Genomic DNA, 21,431 nt, shown 5'->3' on the forward strand with positions numbered 1-21,431 from the left:
TTGACAATATTCTTTCATAGTGTAACAAATATCTCACACAATGCAAGGTAGTAGGTCGATGTATAGGACCCCTGTATGAGGTAAAGCATGTTTGCTTTGTAAGTTAACAACTTTTACTATACACTTATTTTTTATGTATGTTCACGCATAAATTTATAAAAATAATAATAATGGTGTAGGTTGGAGGAAAATACTTTGGTTGGTGGTAATAGTTTGAGGATGCTCCTTAATCATTAGTTAAAAATGTTTCACAGCAATGCAAGGTGTTGGTTGGTGGGGTGAGGTGTGGGAGCCCTGGGTGATGTTATATATGTTTGTTTTGTAAGTTCACAACTATTGCTCCAAACTTGTTGTTTATGTATGATGGATATACTTCAACAAATTAAAAAAATTTTTTTTTTACTTAAGAAAGGTTGTGCTAATTTACAGTCCCAGGTTATCTTAGATATACTATTTTCCACACTCTAATGACACACTGAATAATTATAAATAAAACATGAATTAGATAGATGGGAAGTAGAAATACTTGTTTTAATTTGATTGTCTTTGATTACTAGAGGGAACATTTTTTATATTACCATTTGTTATATGTAACATTTATATATTTTTGTGATTTGCTATTTTTTTTTGGCCATTCAAAATTTTCTTATTGACTCTATAAACACTCTTTCTACATCAAGTGTGTTACGTATAATACAAATACATTTCTCCAGGTTTAAAAAGAGAAAAGGATTTATCATTTACTGGAGCTCAAGTTTCACAAATAAACTGATCATACGAAATTAAAAACTACTTCAGAGAATTACGGTGTAACTACTTGGTATTTATTTCTAGCTGTGATGGTTTAAAGCTGTATGTACCTCACAAAGACATGTTCTTATATTTAATCCATTCCTGTGGGTGTAAACCCATTGAGGAGGGTTTTTCAGTTAAGGTGTTTCCTACCTCAATCAGGATGGGTCTTAGTCCTATTACTGGAGTCCTTGTAAGAGAATGAAAGTCAGACACAAAGAGAGGGAAAAAGCCACAGGAAGCAAGAAGCTGAAATCAATGAAAGCAGGAGAGAAGGGAGAGACTAGGTGATGCTGCTCTGTGCCTTGACATGTGACAGAGGAACCAAGGGTCACTGGCAGTCAGCTCCAGAATGCCAGAGTCTTCAGAGGAGAAAGCATTGTCTTGATGATGACTTGATTTGGACATATTCCTGGCTTCAAAATCATGAATGAATAAACTTCCATTTTTTAGATCAACCCATTTCATGATATTTACTTGAACAGCCCAGGAAATGAAAACCCTAAGACTCTTAGTAGTATCTTAAGTATATTATATTAGGGAAATCAGCAGAGTTCCAAATTACCTATTGACACAAATACATAGATTCTGCCAATCAGAATCTTAGGATCTGTTAGAAAATAAGGATTTTTCGGTACTTTCAAAGGTATTAAATATTTTTTATTGAAACAGATTAAAAGGGATGGGAATTGAAAATAGAATTATCTATTACATTGAAAAAATTTCCACTAGAGAAATTCCTTTAAAAATATTCTGTATCTTACCTGAATGTTGTCAAACTTTAAACCTGGCATGGTGAGATTCTCCTTGTCTATGAACACTGTGCTGTACTGTTGAGTAGCCACTGAAATTAAAACATTCCTGGTTCCCTCACTAGGAAGCCATGCATCATTTCTTCGGTCCATTTCACTCATGTTCAGAGCTGTGGCAAAGGGGTCATCACTTCCTGCAAATACAGCCTGTATCTGTGAAAATGGTTTTGGAGACTGAGGAATTTCTGGAGAAGCTGTAGAAACACCTGATTCTGATCTTTCAATTCCTGCAGAGTCAGAAGGATCAGCAGAATCAGGGGATTTATCTCCCACGGGAGTAGTGAGTGAAGACAATTTTTCTGGAACTGAAGAGCCTGCATTAGGATTACTGACAGAAATGAAAGTGGAAGTGGTAAATGAATCGAAGAAGTCTAAAGCCAAGGAATTAGTGTTGGTTGTATCTCCAAAAAATTTACTCAGGCTAGGGCTTGGCTGGACCACTTGAGGGGGTGTCTTGGCTGAGGTTTCACTTGCACTGCTGAAACTAGGAGATTTTACCATCTGAGACTCAAAGCCATCATGAAGAAACAAACCAGGCTGGGAATTAGTTGTATTTGATTGGCTGAAAATGGTACACACGGGGATAGGCTCATCTTTAGAAGACTGACTAGAAGATATTTCTGATATCTGTTCTTCTGGGTTAGTTTTTTCATCACTTGGGGCTGAGTCCAATGCATCTTCATTTTCAAATATGGGCATGCCTTTTATTACTTCTTGTGTTGGGTCTTCTTTCAAAGAGGCCCTGCTATCAGAGGTCATGTCAGAGACATCCTTAGGTGTATCATCATGATCAGTTTCACTGTCATTATTCAGAGTATCGATTTCTTCTTTATCTATGGTATTTTCCAATCTTGGATCAGCTTTGCCTTCTACTGGCTCTACAACATCCTGCAAACAACCAAGGTCACCCACATCATCTTCACTATTATTAGGAGAGTCAGAAATGAGGACACTCTCCATCATGTGCTCATTAAGTTTATCCATGAAATTATTAGAATCTTCTGATATGGTCTCATTCTCTTCAGACCCAAATTCATCTCCACCAAGATCAATGGTTTCCTCATGAAAAAGAAGTTGCCCTTGTTCTTCCTGTGTCACCTGCTGAATGATACTCTCAGTTCCCATCTCAGCTGGAGGAGAATTCTCTGTTATGTTCTGGTTAGTACCTTTAGCATCTTCCATAGCTGCCTGAAGCAAAGACAGATACATATATTAACCTCATCTTTGTATACAAAAAAAAACCCCACCCCAAAACAAATAACAAAATAAAACAAACCTTACTTTGCATTCAAGTTAGTATTAAACTAATTCCATATTATTGTGTTTCATTACTTTAAAAACATTGTCAGTTTAAAGGATTAAAAATTCAAAAGATTTCCACTTCTCCAGCCTTTTAAATACTACTCATTCTTTAAGACTCAGATGAAGTCCCCCTTTTCCATGAAAGACTTTCTATGACACTCCAACCTATAATTATTTAACTTCCCTGAGCTTTTTTTTTTTTTTAATTCCAGGAATCTGAGGAAGTGAGAAGGTATAGGCAAAAGTTAAGCAAGAAGAAAATAAAGGCATGCTCATCGAGGAGTGATCTTTGAAGTTGATGACAACAAAAACAGAAAACATTTATAGAGCATTTACAATGTGCTAGGCATTGTTTTAAGTACTTTATATGCATTTACTTATTTAATCCTCAGAACAATTTATGATATGGCTGTTATTTTCTTCATTTTGCAGAGAAGGGAAATGAGGCTTACAGAGGTTATAAAGCTTACTCAAAATCATATAGCTCGTAAGTGGAGAAAACAGAACCAGCTAGAGCTTAAAGTTGGTCTGACACCTAGATGCCGGAGGGTCACAGAATGAGACAAGGAATTTCAATCCTAGCCCAAAAGCATGTGTTCTTTTTCTTGAAGAATTTTTTTCTTTCAGCCAAAGTTACTTTGTATAGTTCTTCTCTCACAGTGAAAAATTCAAGTTAAGGAAATCTAAGTTAATATGATAAAAGATAATGGTTCCCTTCCCCCCAAAATACCTTTTTGACCTTTAAAACTTAGCTGATTTCTAGATAAGATTACTTTTATTTTTAATACTCCCAGGAAAGTATTCCAAATTAGTTTTTTCCCCTTTCATAGTATGGATCAACTGAAACTGAAAACAATATTGTAGATAATCAAAGTGAAATATTTTGGGGAAGTTTCTTATTCAGCATAATCAGTTATTAACTCCCCACTTCTTATCTACTCATCCAATAATAATTAGCAATAAATGAGACAAAGATACAATGAAATAGTCAATTCAAAAAGAAGACATAACAATTATAAATACATATGCACCAAACAGTACACCCCAAATATATGAAGCAAATATTGACAAATTGGAAGGGATAAATAGTCCTACATTAATAGGAGACTTCAATATACCTTTTACAATAATGGATAGACTATATAGAAGATCTATACAGAAGATCAAAAAGGAAACAGAAGACGTGAACAATACTCAAAACCAACTAGACCTAATAGACATATTAAACAATGCAGTCTATTTTTTTTTCAAAAAGATTTATTTTATTTATTTCTCTCCCCTTCCTCTCCCTGTTGTCTGCTCTCTGTGTCCATTCTCTGTGTGTTCTTCTGTGTCTGCTTGCATTCTTGTTATGCAGCACTGGGCAACTGTGTCGCTTTTTTTGTTGTGTCATCTTGCTGCGTCAGCTCTGTGTGTGTGTGGCACCTCTCCTGGGCGGGGCTGCACTTTTTTCATGCGGGGCTCCTTGCAGTGCACACGCCTTGTGCATGGGGCACACCCCTATGTGGGGGACACCCTTGTGTGGCATGGCACTCCTTGCATGCAGCAGAACTGTTCATGGGCCAGCTCACCACATGGGCCAGGAGGTCCTGGGTATTGAACCCTGGACTCTCCATATGGTAGGCGGATGCTCTATCAGTTGAGCCACAACCGCTTCCCAAAACAATGCAGTCTTAAACAACCTATGGGTCATGGAAGAAATCACAAAGGAAATTAGGAAATAAATTCAGGCAAATGAAAACAAAATCACAACATATCAAAACTTATGGGATGCAGCAAAGGCAGTGCTGAGAGGGAAATTTATAGCTCTAAATGCTTACAATAAAAAAGAAGATCTCAAATCAGAGATGTAATCTCACAACTGGCGGATATAGAAAAAGAAGAGCAAACTAAACCCACAGTGAGCAGAGAATGGAAATAAAGATTAGAGTGGAGATAAATGAAATGCATTATAAAAATAAAATAGAATCAATAAAACCAAAAGTTGGCTCTTTAAAAGACCAATAAAATTAACAAATTTTTACCTAGACTGACACATAAAAAAAAGAGAGGGGAAGAAAAAAAGAGAGGGGACACAAAAAATGAAAATAAAAAATGAAAGGGGGGTATGACTACCAATACCACAGACTTAAAAGGATAATAATAAGATACAATGTGTGAACAACTGTATACCAACTAATTAGACAATCTAGATGAAATAGATTACTTGAATAAATAATCAAAACCCTCCTGACAAAGCAAAGCCTAGGATCACTAGGCTACACTGGTGAATTTTACCATACATTCCAAGAATTAACACCAATCTTGCTCAAACCCTTCCAAAAAACTGAAGAGGAGGGAACACTCCTTATTCATTCTATGAGGCCAACATCAACCTAACTCTGAAGCCAAATAAAGATACCATACCACACACAATATTACAGACCAATATCCCTTATGAATATAGAAGCAAACATCCTCAACAAAATACAGTCAAACAGACTCCAACAGCACATTAAAAGTATTATATGCTATGATCTTTATCCCAGGTATGCAGGTGGTTCAACATAAGGAAATCAATTAATATAATAAACCACATTAATAGAAAGGAGGATGAAATCACATGATCATCTCAATTGATGCAGTAAAGGCTTTGACAAAATCCAGCATCACTTCTGGATAAAAACACTTAGAAAATTAGGAATAGAAAGAAACTTTTCCTCAACATAATAAAGGGCATATATGAAAAACCAACTGCTAACATAATTCTCCATGGTGAAAGACTGAAAGTTTTCCCTCTAAGATCAAGAACAAAACAAAGTTGCCCAATATCACCACTGTTACTCAAATTATACTAGAAGTACTAGTCAGAACAAGCACTTTCTTCAGGGAAGAAAAAGAAATAAATGGCACCCAAATTGGAAAGGAAGAAGTAAAACTCTCCCTTTTGCAGATGACTTGATTCTAAATATAGAAAATCTTGAAAATTCTAAAACAAAGCTACTAGACCTAATAAATGAATTCAGCAGAGTGGCAGGGTACCATATCACATGAAAAAAATCAATAGTGGTTCTACACACAAGTAATGAACACCCTGAAGATAAAACCAAGAAAAAAATTCCATTTTTAATAGCAACTAAAAGAATATCTAGGAATAAATGTAACCAAGGGTGTAAAGGAGTTATATACAAAAAATGAAAAAATATTACTAAAACAAATCAAAGAAGACTTAAATAAATGGAAGGACATTTCATGTGAGTTGGAAGATTACATATTGTCAAGACTTCAATTCCATCTAAAACAAATTCACAGATTCAAAAATCCCAATCAAAGCTTAATAGCCTATTTCACAGAAATGTAAAAGCCAGACATAAAATTTATATTGAAGGTAAGAGAGCCCAAATAGCCAAAAAAAATCTTGAAAAAGGAATTTGGCAGGCTCACAATTCCAGATCTTAAAACTTATTACAATGCTACAGTAATCAAAACAGCATGTAATTGCACAAGACATACATAGAGACCAACAGAATCAAACTGAGAGTTCAGAAATAAACCCTAACATCTTTTTCCAGTTGATCATTGACTAGGGTGCCAACTCCATTCAATGGAGAAACAATGATCTCCTTGAAAAATAGTGCTGACAGGAAGCGGATTTGGCCCAATGGATAGGGCATCCCCCTACCACATGGGAGATCCAAGGTTCAAAGCCAGGGCCTCCTGACCCATGTGATGAGCTGGCCCACGCGCAGTGCTGATGTGCACAAGGAGTACTGTGCCACGCAGGGGTGTCCCTTGTGTAGGGGAGCCCCATGCGCAAGGAGTGCGCCTCATAAGGATAGCCACCCAGCGTGAAAAAAAGTGCAGCCTAACCAGGAATGGCACCACACACACGGAGAGCTGACACAGCAAGATGATGCAACAAAATGCAGATTCTGGGTGCTGCTGACAAGAATACAAGCAGACACAGAAGAACACAGCGAATGGACACAAAGTGCAGACAGCTGGCGGGGGCGGTGGGGAAAGGGAGAGGAAAAAATAGTGCTGAGGAAATGGGTATTTGTATGCAAAAGAATGAAAGTGGATTTCTACCTCCAATCATATACAAACTTTATCTCAAAATGGATCAGACCTAAATATAAGCACCCAAACGGTAAAACTCCTAGAAGAAAACAGGGAAGCATCTTGAAGACTTTTTATTAGGCAATAGTTTCTTAGCCTTTAAACTAAAAGCAAGAGCACATAAGAAAAAGTAACCAAATGGGACTTCGTAAAAATTAAACCCCTTTGTGCATCAAAGAACTTTTCCATGAGAGTAAAAAGACAATTTACAGAATGGGAGAAAATGTTTGGAAATTACATATCCGATAATGGTTTAATATCCAGAATATATAAAGAAAACTTACAACTTGACAACACAAAGAACTCAAATAAAAGATCGGCAAAAGACCTGAAAAGGCATTTCTCCAAAAAAAGATGTACAAATGCAATAAGCACATGAAAAGATGTTCAATGTCATTAGCCATTAGTGAAATGCAAATCAAAACTACAGTCAGATTCCATTTCACACCCACCGGAATGACCAATACTAAAAAAAATGGAAGATAAATGTTGGAGAGGATACAGAGAAATAAATAGGAACCTCAATTCATTGTTGGTGGGAATGTAAAATGGTGCAGCCACTGTGGAAAACAGCTCGGCAGTTCCTCAGAAAGCTAAGTACAGAATTACCATATGACCTGGAAATCCCATTTCTAGGGATATACTCAAAAGAATTGAAAGCAGGAACTCAAATATATATTTGCACACACAAGTTCACAATGGCAGTATTCACAAACTCTAAAAGATGGAAGCAACCCAAGTGTTCACTGATCAATGAATAAACAAAATGACATATATACATAAAATGTAATAATATTCAGCCTTAAAAAAAAATGAGGTTTATACATGTGACAACATGGATGACTTTCAGGTTGAGTGAAATAAGCCAGATACAAAAGGACAATTATTTATGATTTCCCCGACATGAAATAATTAGAATAAGCAAATTCAAAGAATGAGAAAATAGAAGTTAGCAGGCACTGGTGTGGACGAGAGAATGGAGAGTTAACACATAATCAGCATGGTTTCTGTTTGAGATGATGGAAAACTTTTGGTAATGGATGGTCATGATGATAGCACAACATTGTGAATGTAATTAATACACTAAATTATATATTTGAATACGGTTAAAGAAGAAATTTTAGGTTAGATATATATTACTAGGATAAAAAAATTTTTTTTAAAGGACTTTAACACAAACAGTGAACCCTATTGTAAATTATGGACTACAGCTAATAGTATAATTATAATGATGTTGCTTCATTAATTGTAGAAAAGGTACTACACTAATGCAAAGTGTTAAAAATAGAGAAAACTGTATACGTGTGTGTAGGAAATGGAAATCTTGTTTTTCTGCACGAGTTTTCTGTAAACCTACAATTTCTCTAATTAAAAAATACAACGAATAAGAACAAAAACTGCTAATTCTTGCAACATTCCACAGGGAGAGCAGAAAAGAGGTACCTCAAGAACACTGAAGAGAACCAATACTACATGGATGAAGTTTTTCCACTTCGCTTTACCTGTGCAGGAAATGGAAACCTAGTGTGGAGACCATGCACACAAGAATGAGGCTGTGACCTTTCCATATCTTATCAGGACTTGAAAATGTATCTATTGTTCTTTCTTTTTTTTTTTAATTCTAAAAATGAAAGAGTTTATTTCCAGAAAAATTACACTCCACTATCCTCTGCCCTGACTAGGTTCTAGTTTTTAAAGTTATTTCTGATTTGGTCTGATAGTTAGTTTGCCTCACACCACATACAAAATCAATTTCAGGTACATTAAATACTTAATTGTGAAAGGCAAAACTTTCAAAAGAAAATATAAGATAATATATTCTCAAGATAAGGAAAGATGTAAGCAAGTCACAATAAGCACAAAAAGTAAGGGAAAAATTGATAAATTTCCTACATAAAACTTAAACAACTTTTATCATTAAAAATAGCCTAAAGAGAGAAATGGATGTGGCTCAAGTGATTGAGCTCCTGCCTATGACATGGGAGGTCCCAGGTTAGTTCCTGGTGCCTCCTAAAGACAGGACAGCAAGCTCCTAAAGAGTGACAGTGAGTCGATGTGACGGGCTGGTGTGGTGAGTTGATGCAACAAGATGATAAAGCAAGGAGACACAAGGAGAAAAACACAATGAGAGACACAACAAATCAGGGAACGGAGGTGGCTGAAGCAATTAGGTGTCATCCTCCCACATGGGAAGGGCATGGGAGGTCCCGGGTTTCATCCTGGTGCCTCCTAAAAAGATGAGCACACAAGGAACAAATACAATGGAGGAAGAGGGGAAAAAATAATAAATCTTAAAAAAAAAAAAAAGGCCAAATAGCCTAAAGGAAGTTAAGCCTTAAACAAGAATAAGATATTTTTAACACATGTAACTGAGATAGAATATCAAGAATAGATAAAGAATTTCTAAAAATCAGCAAGATAAAAAACGACCCAATAGGAAAATAGGCAAAAGATTTGAACAGTTTGAAAGGGGCGTACATTTGTACAACGACTTTCGGACACAATTTGACATTATTTAGTAAAGTTTTACAAACACATATCATATTCCTTAGATAACTGTACATCTTGATTTTCCCAGGACAACTCCAGTGTAGAACCATGATCTCAATAAAACCAAGTGCCTCCTTTCACTCTCAAGAGTTTGGGGTGAGATGGTAAATGTATGGTCACATTACCTATGACCTAGTAGTTTCATGGCTAGTTATATATTACAGAGAACTCCTGTATATAAGCGGTTAACGTGAGTGTATATAAGTAGCAAATCAAAACAAAATGCTCCCCACCAACCAACAAAAAAACTCGAAACAACCACTGCCCCTAAAGACAATAAATAAACTGTCGTATCTTCAATAATGGAATATTAACAGTGAATATGAACAAACCGTTTCATATCTATATCTGTTTGAATCAAATATAATCTTGTGCAAAGAATGAATGGAAAAAGAAATACAACATGAATCTCTATAGAAAGCTCAAAAACATGGAAATTAAACAATACATTGTTCAGGAATATAAACACATTTGATAAAACTACAGCAAAGACCAGGGAGATAATATCACCCAATTCAACTGGGAAGGAGGGAGTTTAGAGGTAATGCAAAAGGAATTGTTTGGGAAAGGATGCACAAGAGTTTCAAAGCAATTGGCAATGGTCCAGTCTTTAAGCTGGGTGGTGGGAAGACTGGTATGGGTTTTACACTTCATCTTTATATCTTACATGCTATTTTCAGTGTTTACATACCGTCCTGTTAAAAATTACGTAATTTAAAAATGGAAAAACACTTGTATCTGTTCTTGATTTGTTCATATATAAATCCTTACTTTCTTCTATTATTGGCTTAATTAAAAAAAATTATTTAAATCTTTTTTATTACTTGACCTACCATTAAGACAATATATAACAAAAATGTAGAGTATATTAGCACGTACAATATAATCAGACTAGTAACCAGGAAACAATACAGAATGGTCCTTCGGGCAACTATACTTTCTAGAGCAACAAAACTCATAAATTCATTTACCAAGCCCAGAAATAATGACTCCTAAGTCCTGAATATCAACTAAGACAAACTATGCCAATTATGATTTCACACATGTACTTGGATAGCACAAAAATAAAGCTTTAAATGTGATAATTTTTAGACTTACCTTAAATTTCTTAGAACAAAAGCTACAAAAGGGAGTAAACAGCAAGCCAAATGATTTAAGAGTGAAACTTTAGAAAACATCATATGTATCTGAATATACATAAATATTGGCTTAATTTTTATTAAACCATAGACAAAGAAATCTGAGTACTTTGCACAATAATGTACTTAATTAAGCACATAAAATTAATTAAAGTGATTATATATTTGAGAAATGAAAGCTCCTAAGAACAATTAAACTATAGTTTTCAAGCTTCACTTATTGGGCATAAGACACTGTAGGATTATAATCAATAAATTCATGGTAGAATTTTTTATCAAACTCATAATGTAAACCCCATCCCATCTTTTAAGTATTATGTCATGTAGCAGAAATCTATTTAGCATTTATTTCCAAGAGTGCCCATGTAATGAACTCCCACTACAGAACAAGTATTTTACATGTATTATCTTATTTAATCTTCGTGGCAAACCTGTACTTTTATTACCTTTATCATACAGAAAGGAAAAACTAGTAGTTTGTCCAAAGTCATACTGCCAATCCTTGATGTTAACTGGATTCATAACCCAGTTTTCCTGTATATCCTTTTTCCTGTGTGATCACCTTTTTTATCATTTTGTAAGTTTGCTATGATAGAACGTGATCTACAATGGAAGGCATGAGGCAGAAAGAGCACTAAATGCAAATCTGAATAACTGATTGAGCCTTAGCTTTACTATTAAGAGAAGTGACCTTTGAAAAACTTAGTTTTTCAATCTTGGGCTCCTCATCTGTAAATTGGGATAATGAGGATTAAATATTAACCAATGCACAGGCATTTTCTAAACGGAGAAGAGATGCACATAAATAAGAGTAATAATTACAAGTTTAATGATAAAGCAGAGTGGCAACATGTCTCTGAACTGTGAAGATGCTGTTAAAAAATCAATGAATGTAAGAACTGAGAACCAGAATGAATAAAGCTTCTACTATATTATTCTATTTGCATCTCCTGTCTTTTCCTTGTCCCAATCACATACAGAGGGCCTGGCTCATTGTTCTTCAACACTACCTTCTGAATTTATGAAAAGAAGCAAGGAGTAAGTATTGGAATTCAAAGACACAGTATCTTCAAGCTGCCCTAAAAAGGTGGAAACTAGATAGAAGGAAATCTTTCCTTGGCATTAAACTTTTGAGTGAAAAATAAACACACATCTTAGAACACAGCTTTGATCTTTACGCTTCTTTTTAAGTAAATATTTTTTCAGTCTTCATGGTATATAAACTCCTTAGGACAGACCTGTCCCACATGGTGCTGTGGAAGGGTTCAGGATGTATGACAGCCAACATTTACACACCGACTTAAATGCTTTTACGTTAGTTATCTCATTTTAACTTCACAACTACTGAGAGTTTGATAAGGTAGGTTATTATTACTCCTTCCACAGAAGTGTAAACCAAGATTCAAAGAATTTAAGGGCTAACTCCAGGCTAAGCAGATCCTGGAGTAGAGTAGTTGGGAACGTCAATTCCATACTCACCCTATTCTACTTCTTTTGGCTGCATTTGATGGTAACTCCTTATGTGTGTATCACCTGAGAGTTTACAATTCAGTAAAAGCTAGGCTAGGAAGAAGTTAGTACCCAATTTTGAAGATGTGGAAAACGGAGGGAGGTGAAAGAGTAGAACGAGGCACATAAGCAGTACTCCTCGACTGTGCAGAAGTCTGGCAAAGTAAGAGATGCTCAGGAAGGTTGGAGAAATGCTCCCCACCATTCAGTCTCCTGCTAAAGAGTGACAAATGTCAACAAGATGGGGACGGTATCATTCCCTGTCTCTGACACAGATTCCCTTTTTCACACAGCTTCCTTACTTGGTGACCACGCTTCCCAAGGCCCCTTTCTAGGAAGGGGCGCTCCTTCCTGTAAAGAGATCCTAAAAAGGCGAGGGGCTGAGGGTGGGAAAGGTCTCAAGCTCCTTAATGTGGTTTGACACAGCCCGATCCCTTCCCTGCTGCCCAGGGCTTGATTCGCACCGTCACCCGCCCACCTAGGGATTGGGGTGTTGGGTCACCTGAAGGGTCAGCTGAGGCAGTAACCAGGGTCCGGGAAGAAAGCGAAAGAAGCCAGGACACAAGGGAAATAACCCAGGACCTTCCCACGACTTCCGCGCGTGCGCCTGAGGCTAAGGCCCAGCCCCCGGCACGCCTTGCTTCTGCGCATGCCCATTGCAGGAGCCCTTGTCCAATACACTGGCTGCCGGAAGTGCGGCGAGTTTCCGGGTTGTGCCGCAGTCGGTTGGAGTGTGTTAAAGGAGGACTCGCGGAGTTGGACTCCAAAATTATGAATGGGGTTCGGAGGGTGTCTGGGGAGAGCCGGTTCCATCTCTGGGGGTGGCGAGGGAAAATATCCCTGTTAGAATTAACCTCCTGTCTAGCTTGACTGATTCTGAAACTCAGATGCTAGAGGCAAAGGGGCAGATAGAAGGGGATTTTTCTTAGGATATTTTTATTCCTGACCAACGCATACTAGAAATATATGTTTCTAGGGATTGTGTTTGTGTTTATCTGTATTTTCTACTTTTCCTTCCATACACCTGCACTACTTGTATAAAAATAACGGTAAGGATGGTAGTAATGATAATAGGTGGGTGGATTTAATCCAGAAGAATGAACATTTTGCATTTTCTTAGCCCTTCAATTTAATTTGGCCAAATGCAATCGTTGAGTTAGATTCTCATCTCTCAGCATCTCCTTACCTAATGTACCCACTAAGGTCTTCTCACTGATTCAAAAATATTTATTGAAACGCTTAACTCTTTGCCAGGCACGGTACTAGACGCTGGGATACAAATGCGCAAAAACCAGATGCAGCCATTATGGAGATTAATTAAGGGTAAAGGGAAAATAGTACAAAATCACTCAAATGGAGGTCCTGGAAACCCCGGCAGAAAATCGGGTTAGTGGAGGTGGTGGTGGTGGGGGGGGGGGGGGGGGGGAGGCGCGAAGTTCAGCTATAACATTTTTATTCCATGCAATACCATTCCTGTAGAGCCAAGGGCACTTGCTAATGACCAGGGAGGATATTTGGGACTGATGTATAAGAGGCACAACCTCTCTACAGGGACCATAAGGATATTTAGTGGTAGAGCCTTTGGTCCTTGGAACTCTTTGGGAATACCATGGTCTTCCCAGCAGACTTCTGTCCAGAAACAAATGCCTGGTCAAACACCGCAAGTGATACGTGACAGGTTTCATTACCCAGTCATTGTGCAATCAATTTACCAGACATTGGGTTAGGCGCTGAGGAAATGAATTAATTATGATCTCTGATTGCAAAGATCCCAAGAATCTCATGCAGTCGTACAGATGGTGCGAACCCCCACTAATCAGCTGTGTGACTTTACTTATGTTACTTAATTTTGCAGGGTCTCATCTGTAGAGTGGAAGTATGATACCTTATTCATTAGGTTGAACCGAAGATCTTTACGATAACGCAGTTTTAAAGCGTGTGGTTCAGAGTTCAGTAAATGTAATTATCACATTAGTAATTGTATTAATAAAAAATTACAAAAAACACAAGCAAAATTGCACCACAGTGAGTAATTATTTCTAGGATTCCGGTGCGGGGAAGGTTCAAAGGAGGTGACATTTGAATGCAGTTTTAAATCACAGCTGCGGGCGTGGCGACATTCTAGGTGAGGCAACGAATCCCGCCTCCCACCAGCTGTTCGCCAAAGCACCACCTCTCCGAGATACTCCTAATCGCCATCTCTGTCACCTCCCCTCAACCTAGCCCTCTTCCTCTTTTCCACCCTACTACAGTCTTTCCCTCCCGCTCAGTTACGGTATTCCTTTCCGGGAGGAAGACAGGCCGAGAACCGCGTAGGGCGACCCGAAATGGGCATGCGTACTAACTCGGCGCTGGTGCCATTGGCTGCAGGTGAAATGACTCTTGACGAAAATACAGGAAGTCAGCCCCTACGGAAGCCGGTGTGAGCCAAAAGAACTCCCGATTTTGGAGCCGTTTATCTGGAGTGAAGGAAAGGAAACCCGAATGGGGTGGGAATGAATGGGCGTTGGAAGAAAGCCGGCGTTCTGGGGACTGACTGTTCTCGTGAGGGGCCTTTAGGTGTGTGAGTGACTGTAGGTTCGCTGGCCTTGCTGCAGCATGGAGGATGATGCGCCGGTGATCTACGGACTGGAGTTCCAGGTGGGTTACTCTGGGGGCGAGAGCAGGTACTGCTCGGCCTGGCTGGTAACAGCCATTCATGCTCCAACAGTGTATCCCGGTTTGCAAATCACTGTCCTACGCTTTTAGCCCCACGACAACTCTGCGAGGCCCAATGCCCATTCTGCAGATGAGGAAACTGAGGTTTTAGGTAGCTAAACAATTATCCAGTAAATGGTAGGGTCAGGACAGAATCCAGATTACGGGGGGGCCTTTGGCTGGTCCTGGATGTTATTAGGGCTGACACAGCAATTCTGTCTGTCTGGTTTAAATCTGCAATCCCCAGGCTGGTAACTCCGCACTTCCTTCCCCCGAGCATAGTATCCTAAACTCTGCGTCCGAGGTAACACTTAGCACACGCTTTGGTGTACTTACTTGTTTTCATGTCCACCTTTCTCTCTAGATTTTGAGTTCTCAAAGGTAGGAATCATTTTTGTCTTAAATTGTTCAATTTTGAAGTGATTTTAAGTTTACTGATGATTTGCAAAGATGTACATACAGAAAATTCTTGTAAACCTTTCATCCAGCTCCCCCTAATATTGTCGTCTTACAAAATTTAGAACTTAACATTGATACAATACTATTAACTTAAATCACAGATTTCACCTGTTTTTCCACTAATGTCCTATTTCTGACGAACCGTGTTTTTTTCATCCTGTATTTTCCAGTGTCTTTTCACCGTGACTATCACTCAGTAGGTCCTCAGCAAATGTTTGTGGAATTAATGAACCTCCATAGTCTAAGCAATGAGTTGGAAATGCACATGGCAGTTTAGAAGGACAAGAGAGCCAGTGTGGATAGAGTGGAAAGAGTTGGGGAATGGGGTAGAAGAGAAGACCCAAAAGAGGTAGGGCTGAGATTGTGTAGGACTTATTTGGATCCTGTATTGGTTTCATCTGATCACCAAATGGCTTTTGAGTACCTGTTATGCTTAAAGTACTAAGGGACAGATACAGATAAGTAATATGTGTTGAATGTCTGTTCAAATAGAAATGATTTTGACTTTCAAATACCTTACAGTGAGAGAGGCAGCAGTACTAAAAGTATGGACTCTGCTACAACTTCCTACGTTTAAATCCTGCCTCTAGCACTTACTACCTGTGTGACTTGGGCAAGAAACCTGAGATTAAGTTTCCTTACCAATGAAATGGGAAAATAAAAGTGTCTACCCTCCTCTGGTTGTTAAAAAAGTTAAGTGAACAAATATGTATTTAATTCAGGTACATAGAACGGCTCTGGCACATCATAAGCATTTAATAAACGTTCTAATTATCAGAAGAGAAATTTTTACAAATTTTATACAAAGCAGTATGTAAACGTCATATGAGTAATAAAGTGTGTTGCAGGGTTTCACAGCTGACTAACACTTTGACGTGACTGGTGGCTTAATAATTGCCATTTACTGAGCATTTACTATGTATTAGGAACTATACTGAGCATTGTACAAACATCTCATTTAATTCTCACTGCAGTCATATCTGGTAGATGTTATTACCATATTACAGATGAAGAAACTGAGGTGTGGAGAAAATGAAGTTATCTGCGCAAGGCTACTTAGCCGATGTATGATAAAGCTAGGATTCTAACCTAGCTAGACTTTAAATCCAAAGCAACTTTAAAGTCTGATAACCACCAAGTTGTACTGATTTCTCCTTTAACAAGGTACACATGAGTATACATATGGGTAGATGGAAGGTTCTATGATCATGTACCACCTAAAGTGTGTTCATCTTCTGCCAGTACTACTTAATAACTTTTTAAAAAATAAAAAAGATTTATTTTTTATTTATTTCTCCCCCACCCCACTTGTCTGCTCTGTGTCCATTTGCTGTGCCTTCTTTTGTGACTGCTTCTATCCTTATCAGCAGCACCGGGAATCTGTGTTTCTTTTTGTTGCATCATCTTGTTGTGTCAGCTCTCTATGTGTGCGGCACCATTCCTGGGCAGGTTGCACTTTCTTTCGCCCTAAGCGGCTCTCCTTACAGGGCACACTCCTTGCACGTTCGGCTCCCCTACGCAGGGGATATCCCTGTGTGGCAGGGCACTCCTTGCGCACATCAGCACTGCGCATGGGCCAGCTCCACATGGGTCAAGGAGGCCTGGGATTTGAACGGCAGACCTCCCATGTGGTAGGCAGAGGCCCTATCCATTGGACCAAATTTGCTTCCCTTAATAACTTTTTGATTGCCTTAAGAAGTCTTCTAAATAACCCTGGCTATTTTGATCTTCAGTATTTGACCTTTGAGGTTAACTAAAATACTATTTCCTGGAATATGACAAATTGAAGGAGTTGATCCTTGCCTTGAGAGTCAAATATTTTATCTGAATTTCTTCATCTTAAAAGAAGTAGTTGGTTTTTGCACTTATTAGAAAACTGTGGACAATGGCTTTCTTAAAATTTGAAGAACAAATATTGCAGTAAACATAAAAACTGAAAATTATAGAGTTTTGGTTTGGTCATCAGTGACATTGAAATACTGGCAAGGGCACTTGAAAGCAATAGAGAACAGTTTGCATTCAAAGATGGTGGTCTGATTATTGACCATTGATTCTGAAGGTAATGAGGCTTGGAGGGTAAATCAAGATACTACTTTAATAAATAAAAGACAGAAGACCAATGCAGAGGGGAGTCATTAAAATAAAAAGAAAATGCTGAGCAGATTATTGATATGGAACATTTTGGTATTATATGAATGCCATCTTTTATCTCATAGAAAGAGAGAACAAAGTAATTCTTCTAAGTTGCTTAAGAAGTAGAATTTCCGAAAATCTGATTAAGATTGGCAGGCCCTAAATACTTAGTTCCTATATTATCTAGTCCCCTACAGAAACCACTTTCAACTTTTAAAACCTGTTTCTTCGAAGTAGTTACCTATCTTGTGGAAATTTTCTATTGACTGGATGTCATATTAGATGGGATTTTTAGCTTTTTTATACTTTTCCTTTCCTTTAGACTTCTAATACAGTTAATAAACTTTCTTTTTTTTAACAAATTGATTTTCAGGGTTTTTGTTTTTCTCATTATATAAATATTGTTGACTGCTGATACAAGTATGGTGCTATGATTTCATTTCTTGTACAGTTTTTCCTTTTCCTAGAGTTAATACATTTTCCCTTTTTTCATTTGTTTAGTTTTCTTTGTATCTTAATGGTAATGCTTGGCACATCTTTCAATAGCTCTGAAAATGCCTTACAAAGCAGTTTATCAGGTGTTTGAATTTATGCACAATGAATTCCATTATTTTGTTTACCCTGGTAAAGTGTAGTATACCACTTTCTTGATCCATCTGGGTATGGTTTCTCTCAAAGCACCCAACTCTACTTTCATTCTTTCCTTTTTTTTTTTTTTGTGGGTTTTATTGAGTATATACTATGTGACAGTCACATGGCAGGCCATTTAATTGTCACAACAGTCCTGGGAAATAGTTCTCACTATTTACCATTTTAAAATTGAGGACACTAGGTTTAGAGCATCTTGTAATAATTAGAAAAGCTGGGTTTTTAAACCTGGGTTACCTCTAGCTCCAGTGCTCATTTTGCCTTTTGATTTCTTTTATTCAGAATAAGACCTCTGTGATTCCAATAAATTTTTATATTCCTATTTATAATATTTTCAAAAGCAGACCTTCAAAAAGTAAACCTCACCTTTCTCTCACTGGTGAGCAGGACTAGGAAAAATGTCATTTCTTTTATCCCCTAGTAGGTATATAATAAATGTTTGCTGAATTACTGAATCACTCAAAGTAAATGGAAAATGGGAGCAAGACAACTTAAACATTACCTGGGACTACTAGGGACCAAGACTATAGCCTGATTTTTCAGACCATGGCTTGTAATTCACTGTACAGGCCTACTGACATAAATCTGGTACCTGGCATAGAATTGGACCTAATTTGAATTTTTATTATTTACGATTATTTTTATTTTTGCTTAAAGAGGACATTTAAGAATATTTTCCTGAGAACTACTAAGTCTTAGGTGAAGCCCAGAGAACTGAACTCTGATAAAAGTTCAGTTTCAATTTGGAGACTATTTTGATGCAATCTGTATTTATCAATTTTTTTTTTAATTAGAGAAGTTGTGGGTTTACAGAATAATCATACATGTAATACTAGATTTCCACATACCGTCCCACCGCCAACACCTTGCTTTGGCATGGAACATTTGTTACAATTTGATGATAGCACGTTTTTATAATTTACTTTTCTTTATTATTATTATTATTATTTTGAAAGATTTATTTTATTTTATTTATCCCCCCCCACCCCTGACACCTGTGCTTGCTGTCTGCTCTCTGTGTCCATTTGCTGCACATTCTTCTGTGTCTGCTTGTCTTCTCTTTAGGAGGCACCAGGAACTGAGCCTGGGACCTCAGCCATGGGAGAGAGGCACCCAACTTGCTTGAACCACCTCAGCTTCCTGGTTTGTTGTGTCTCTCATTGTTGCGTCATCTTGTTGTGTCAGTTTGCCGGCCAGCTTTGCCTTCATGAGAAGGCACCGACAACTGAACCTGGGACCCCCTATATGGTAGATGAGAGCCCAATTGCTTGAGCCACATCTGCTTCCCTGTACTTTTCTTTAAACAGTAGTTTCCTTTGATTAACTATCATCTGTAGTGCACATTAGGTATATTTTTTCCCACATACCACCCCATTATTAACACCTTGTATTACTGTATTAGTCTGCCAAAGGTGTGCTGATGCAAAGTACCAGAAATCTGCTGGCTTTCATAAAGGATATTTATTTGGGGTAAAATTGTACAGTTACAAGGCCCTATAATATCCAGGTTGCCTTTTCACCAAAGTCAGCTGCCATGTGAAGCAAGATGGTTGCTAATCTCTGTTGAATCTCTCAGGGCTTCCTATATCAGTCTCTGGCATTGGGCTTGTTTCTTTTTGGGCCTTCTCAGCTGCTCTGTTCTTTTCAGCTGCAAACTATCAGGTGAATGGCTCATCTTTCCCCAGGGCCATCAGGATAAAAAATGACAGCGTTCTCTCTCTTCCCTGCGTGCCTTCTTGAATGAATGTCTTTATATAGGCCCACCGAGGGGGCGGGGACTGAACCTGAGTCCCATACTCTATCTTTAATTTTTGTTTTAGTAACATATACAACCTACTTTTCCTTTTAACCACATTCATCTATACAGGTCAGTGCTGAGAATTATACTCACGATACTGTGCTACGATCACAACCATCCATTTCTAAATCTTTACAATCAACCTTAAATAGAAACAATGTACAACTTAAGCATCAACTCCCTATTCGCTAAACCCAATCTATCCTCTGTTAAACTATAATCTAGAGTCTAACTCTATGAATTTTCTTATAATAAATTCATATCAGCAAGATCATACAATACTTGTCATGTTGTGTCTGGCTTATTTCACTCAACATAATGACCTTAGGGTTTCTCCATGTTGTCACATGTATCAGGACTTCATTCCTTTTCATGGCCAGCCCTTTGTGTCAGCTCGCAGTCTTGGTCGTCTTCTTTAGGAGCCACCGGGTACCAAACCTGGGACCTCCCATGTGGTAGGCGAGAGCTCAATGGCTTGAGCCTCATCCACTTCCCTCCTTTGATTTTATTTTATTTTTTAAAGATTTATTTATTTATTTATTTATTTATTTATTTCTCTCACCTTCCCTTCCCTCCCACCCCCCTCCCATTGTCTGCTCTGTGTCCATTTGCTGTGTGTTCTTCTGTGTCCGCTTGCGTTCTTGGCAGCACTGAAAATCTGTGTCTCTTTTTGTTGCATCATCTTGCTGTGTCAGCTCTCCATGTATGCCACGCCACCCTGGGCAGGCTGCACTTTTTTTTGCTGGGTGGCTCTCCTTACGGGGCGCAATCCTTGCGCATGGGGCTCCCCTATGCGGGGGACACCCCTGCGTGGCAGAGCACTCCTTGCGCGCATCAGCACTACGCCCGCTGTGGTGGGCCAGCTCACCACACGGGTCAAGGAGGTCCTGGATTTGAACCCTGGACCTCCCATGTGGTAGGCGGATGCTCTATCCGTTGAGCCAAAGCCGCTTCCCAAAAGTAGTCCCAACCTCCAGCAGGTAGAATTTTTTTTTTTTAAGGAGATACCAGGGATTGATCCCAGGAACCCGTACTTGGAAAGTAGGCACTTAACCACTGAGCTACATCTGCTCCCCATGACTTCTTGATTTCATTGTTTTCTGGATATCTTGTAGTTTTGAATTTGATTTCTTTTATGACCTGAAACTTAAGGTTTTGTCCTCTCTATCCCTTATTGTGTTTTAGGAGTGTCTGTTCTTTGTGTCCTTGCCAATATATACTTCCTTTCTGTGATTGTTTCAGTTTTCATTTCCATGAGTTCTGTCAGCTCAGGTTTTATCATCTTTGGTTGTCTTGCCGTATCTCTTCAGAGCTTTTAAAATTTTAAAAATTCCCCCCCTTTTCTTTAATTTGCTATTCTTTTCTTTCCCTCTCTCCTTTAAGAAGAACAATTGCATCAAGTTTTATAAATTTTGTTTATAAATTTTAGCTGTTCTGAGACAATGTTTTTCCGGTTGGTGTTTTTAATTTACGAATTTTTTTTTCCTATTTCTT

General features: G+C 38.1%; 2 protein-coding genes across 5 annotated transcripts in view; one reads left to right on the top strand and one right to left on the bottom strand.

The window, feature by feature from the left end:
* Window positions 1-12,841, bottom strand: part of TRAPPC12 (trafficking protein particle complex subunit 12) — a 141,163-nt gene extending 128,322 nt beyond the window's left edge. The window contains exons 1-2 of one of the 4 annotated variants that reach the window (XR_011647482.1): window positions 12,705-12,831; window positions 1,557-2,792 (exon numbers count right to left, since the gene is read on the bottom strand). Coding sequence is in view for 3 of the 4 variants with exons in the window: in XM_012520619.3 (XP_012376073.3) it covers window positions 1,557-2,786 (1,230 nt within the window). In the remaining variant the exon portion in view is untranslated. Of the gene's footprint in view, window positions 1-1,556; window positions 2,793-12,704 lie in introns of all 4 variants that reach the window. The other 3 variants (XM_012520619.3, XM_058287936.2, XM_058287938.2) reach the window with 3 other exon arrangements.
* A 1,773-nt stretch (window positions 12,842-14,614) lies between these two features.
* EIPR1 (EARP complex and GARP complex interacting protein 1) overlaps window positions 14,615-21,431 on the top strand; it is a 213,665-nt gene continuing 206,848 nt past the window's right edge. Inside the window, exon 1 of the mRNA XM_004480926.5 lies at window positions 14,615-14,842. Coding sequence (XP_004480983.1) covers window positions 14,801-14,842 — 42 coding nt within the window. The 5' untranslated portion in view covers window positions 14,615-14,800. The remainder of the gene's footprint in view (window positions 14,843-21,431) is intronic.

The sequence above is a fragment of the Dasypus novemcinctus genome, chromosome 25 (genome assembly GCF_030445035.2).
Source record: "Dasypus novemcinctus isolate mDasNov1 chromosome 25, mDasNov1.1.hap2, whole genome shotgun sequence".
In the NCBI taxonomy this organism is placed as follows: Eukaryota; Metazoa; Chordata; class Mammalia; order Cingulata; family Dasypodidae; genus Dasypus; species Dasypus novemcinctus.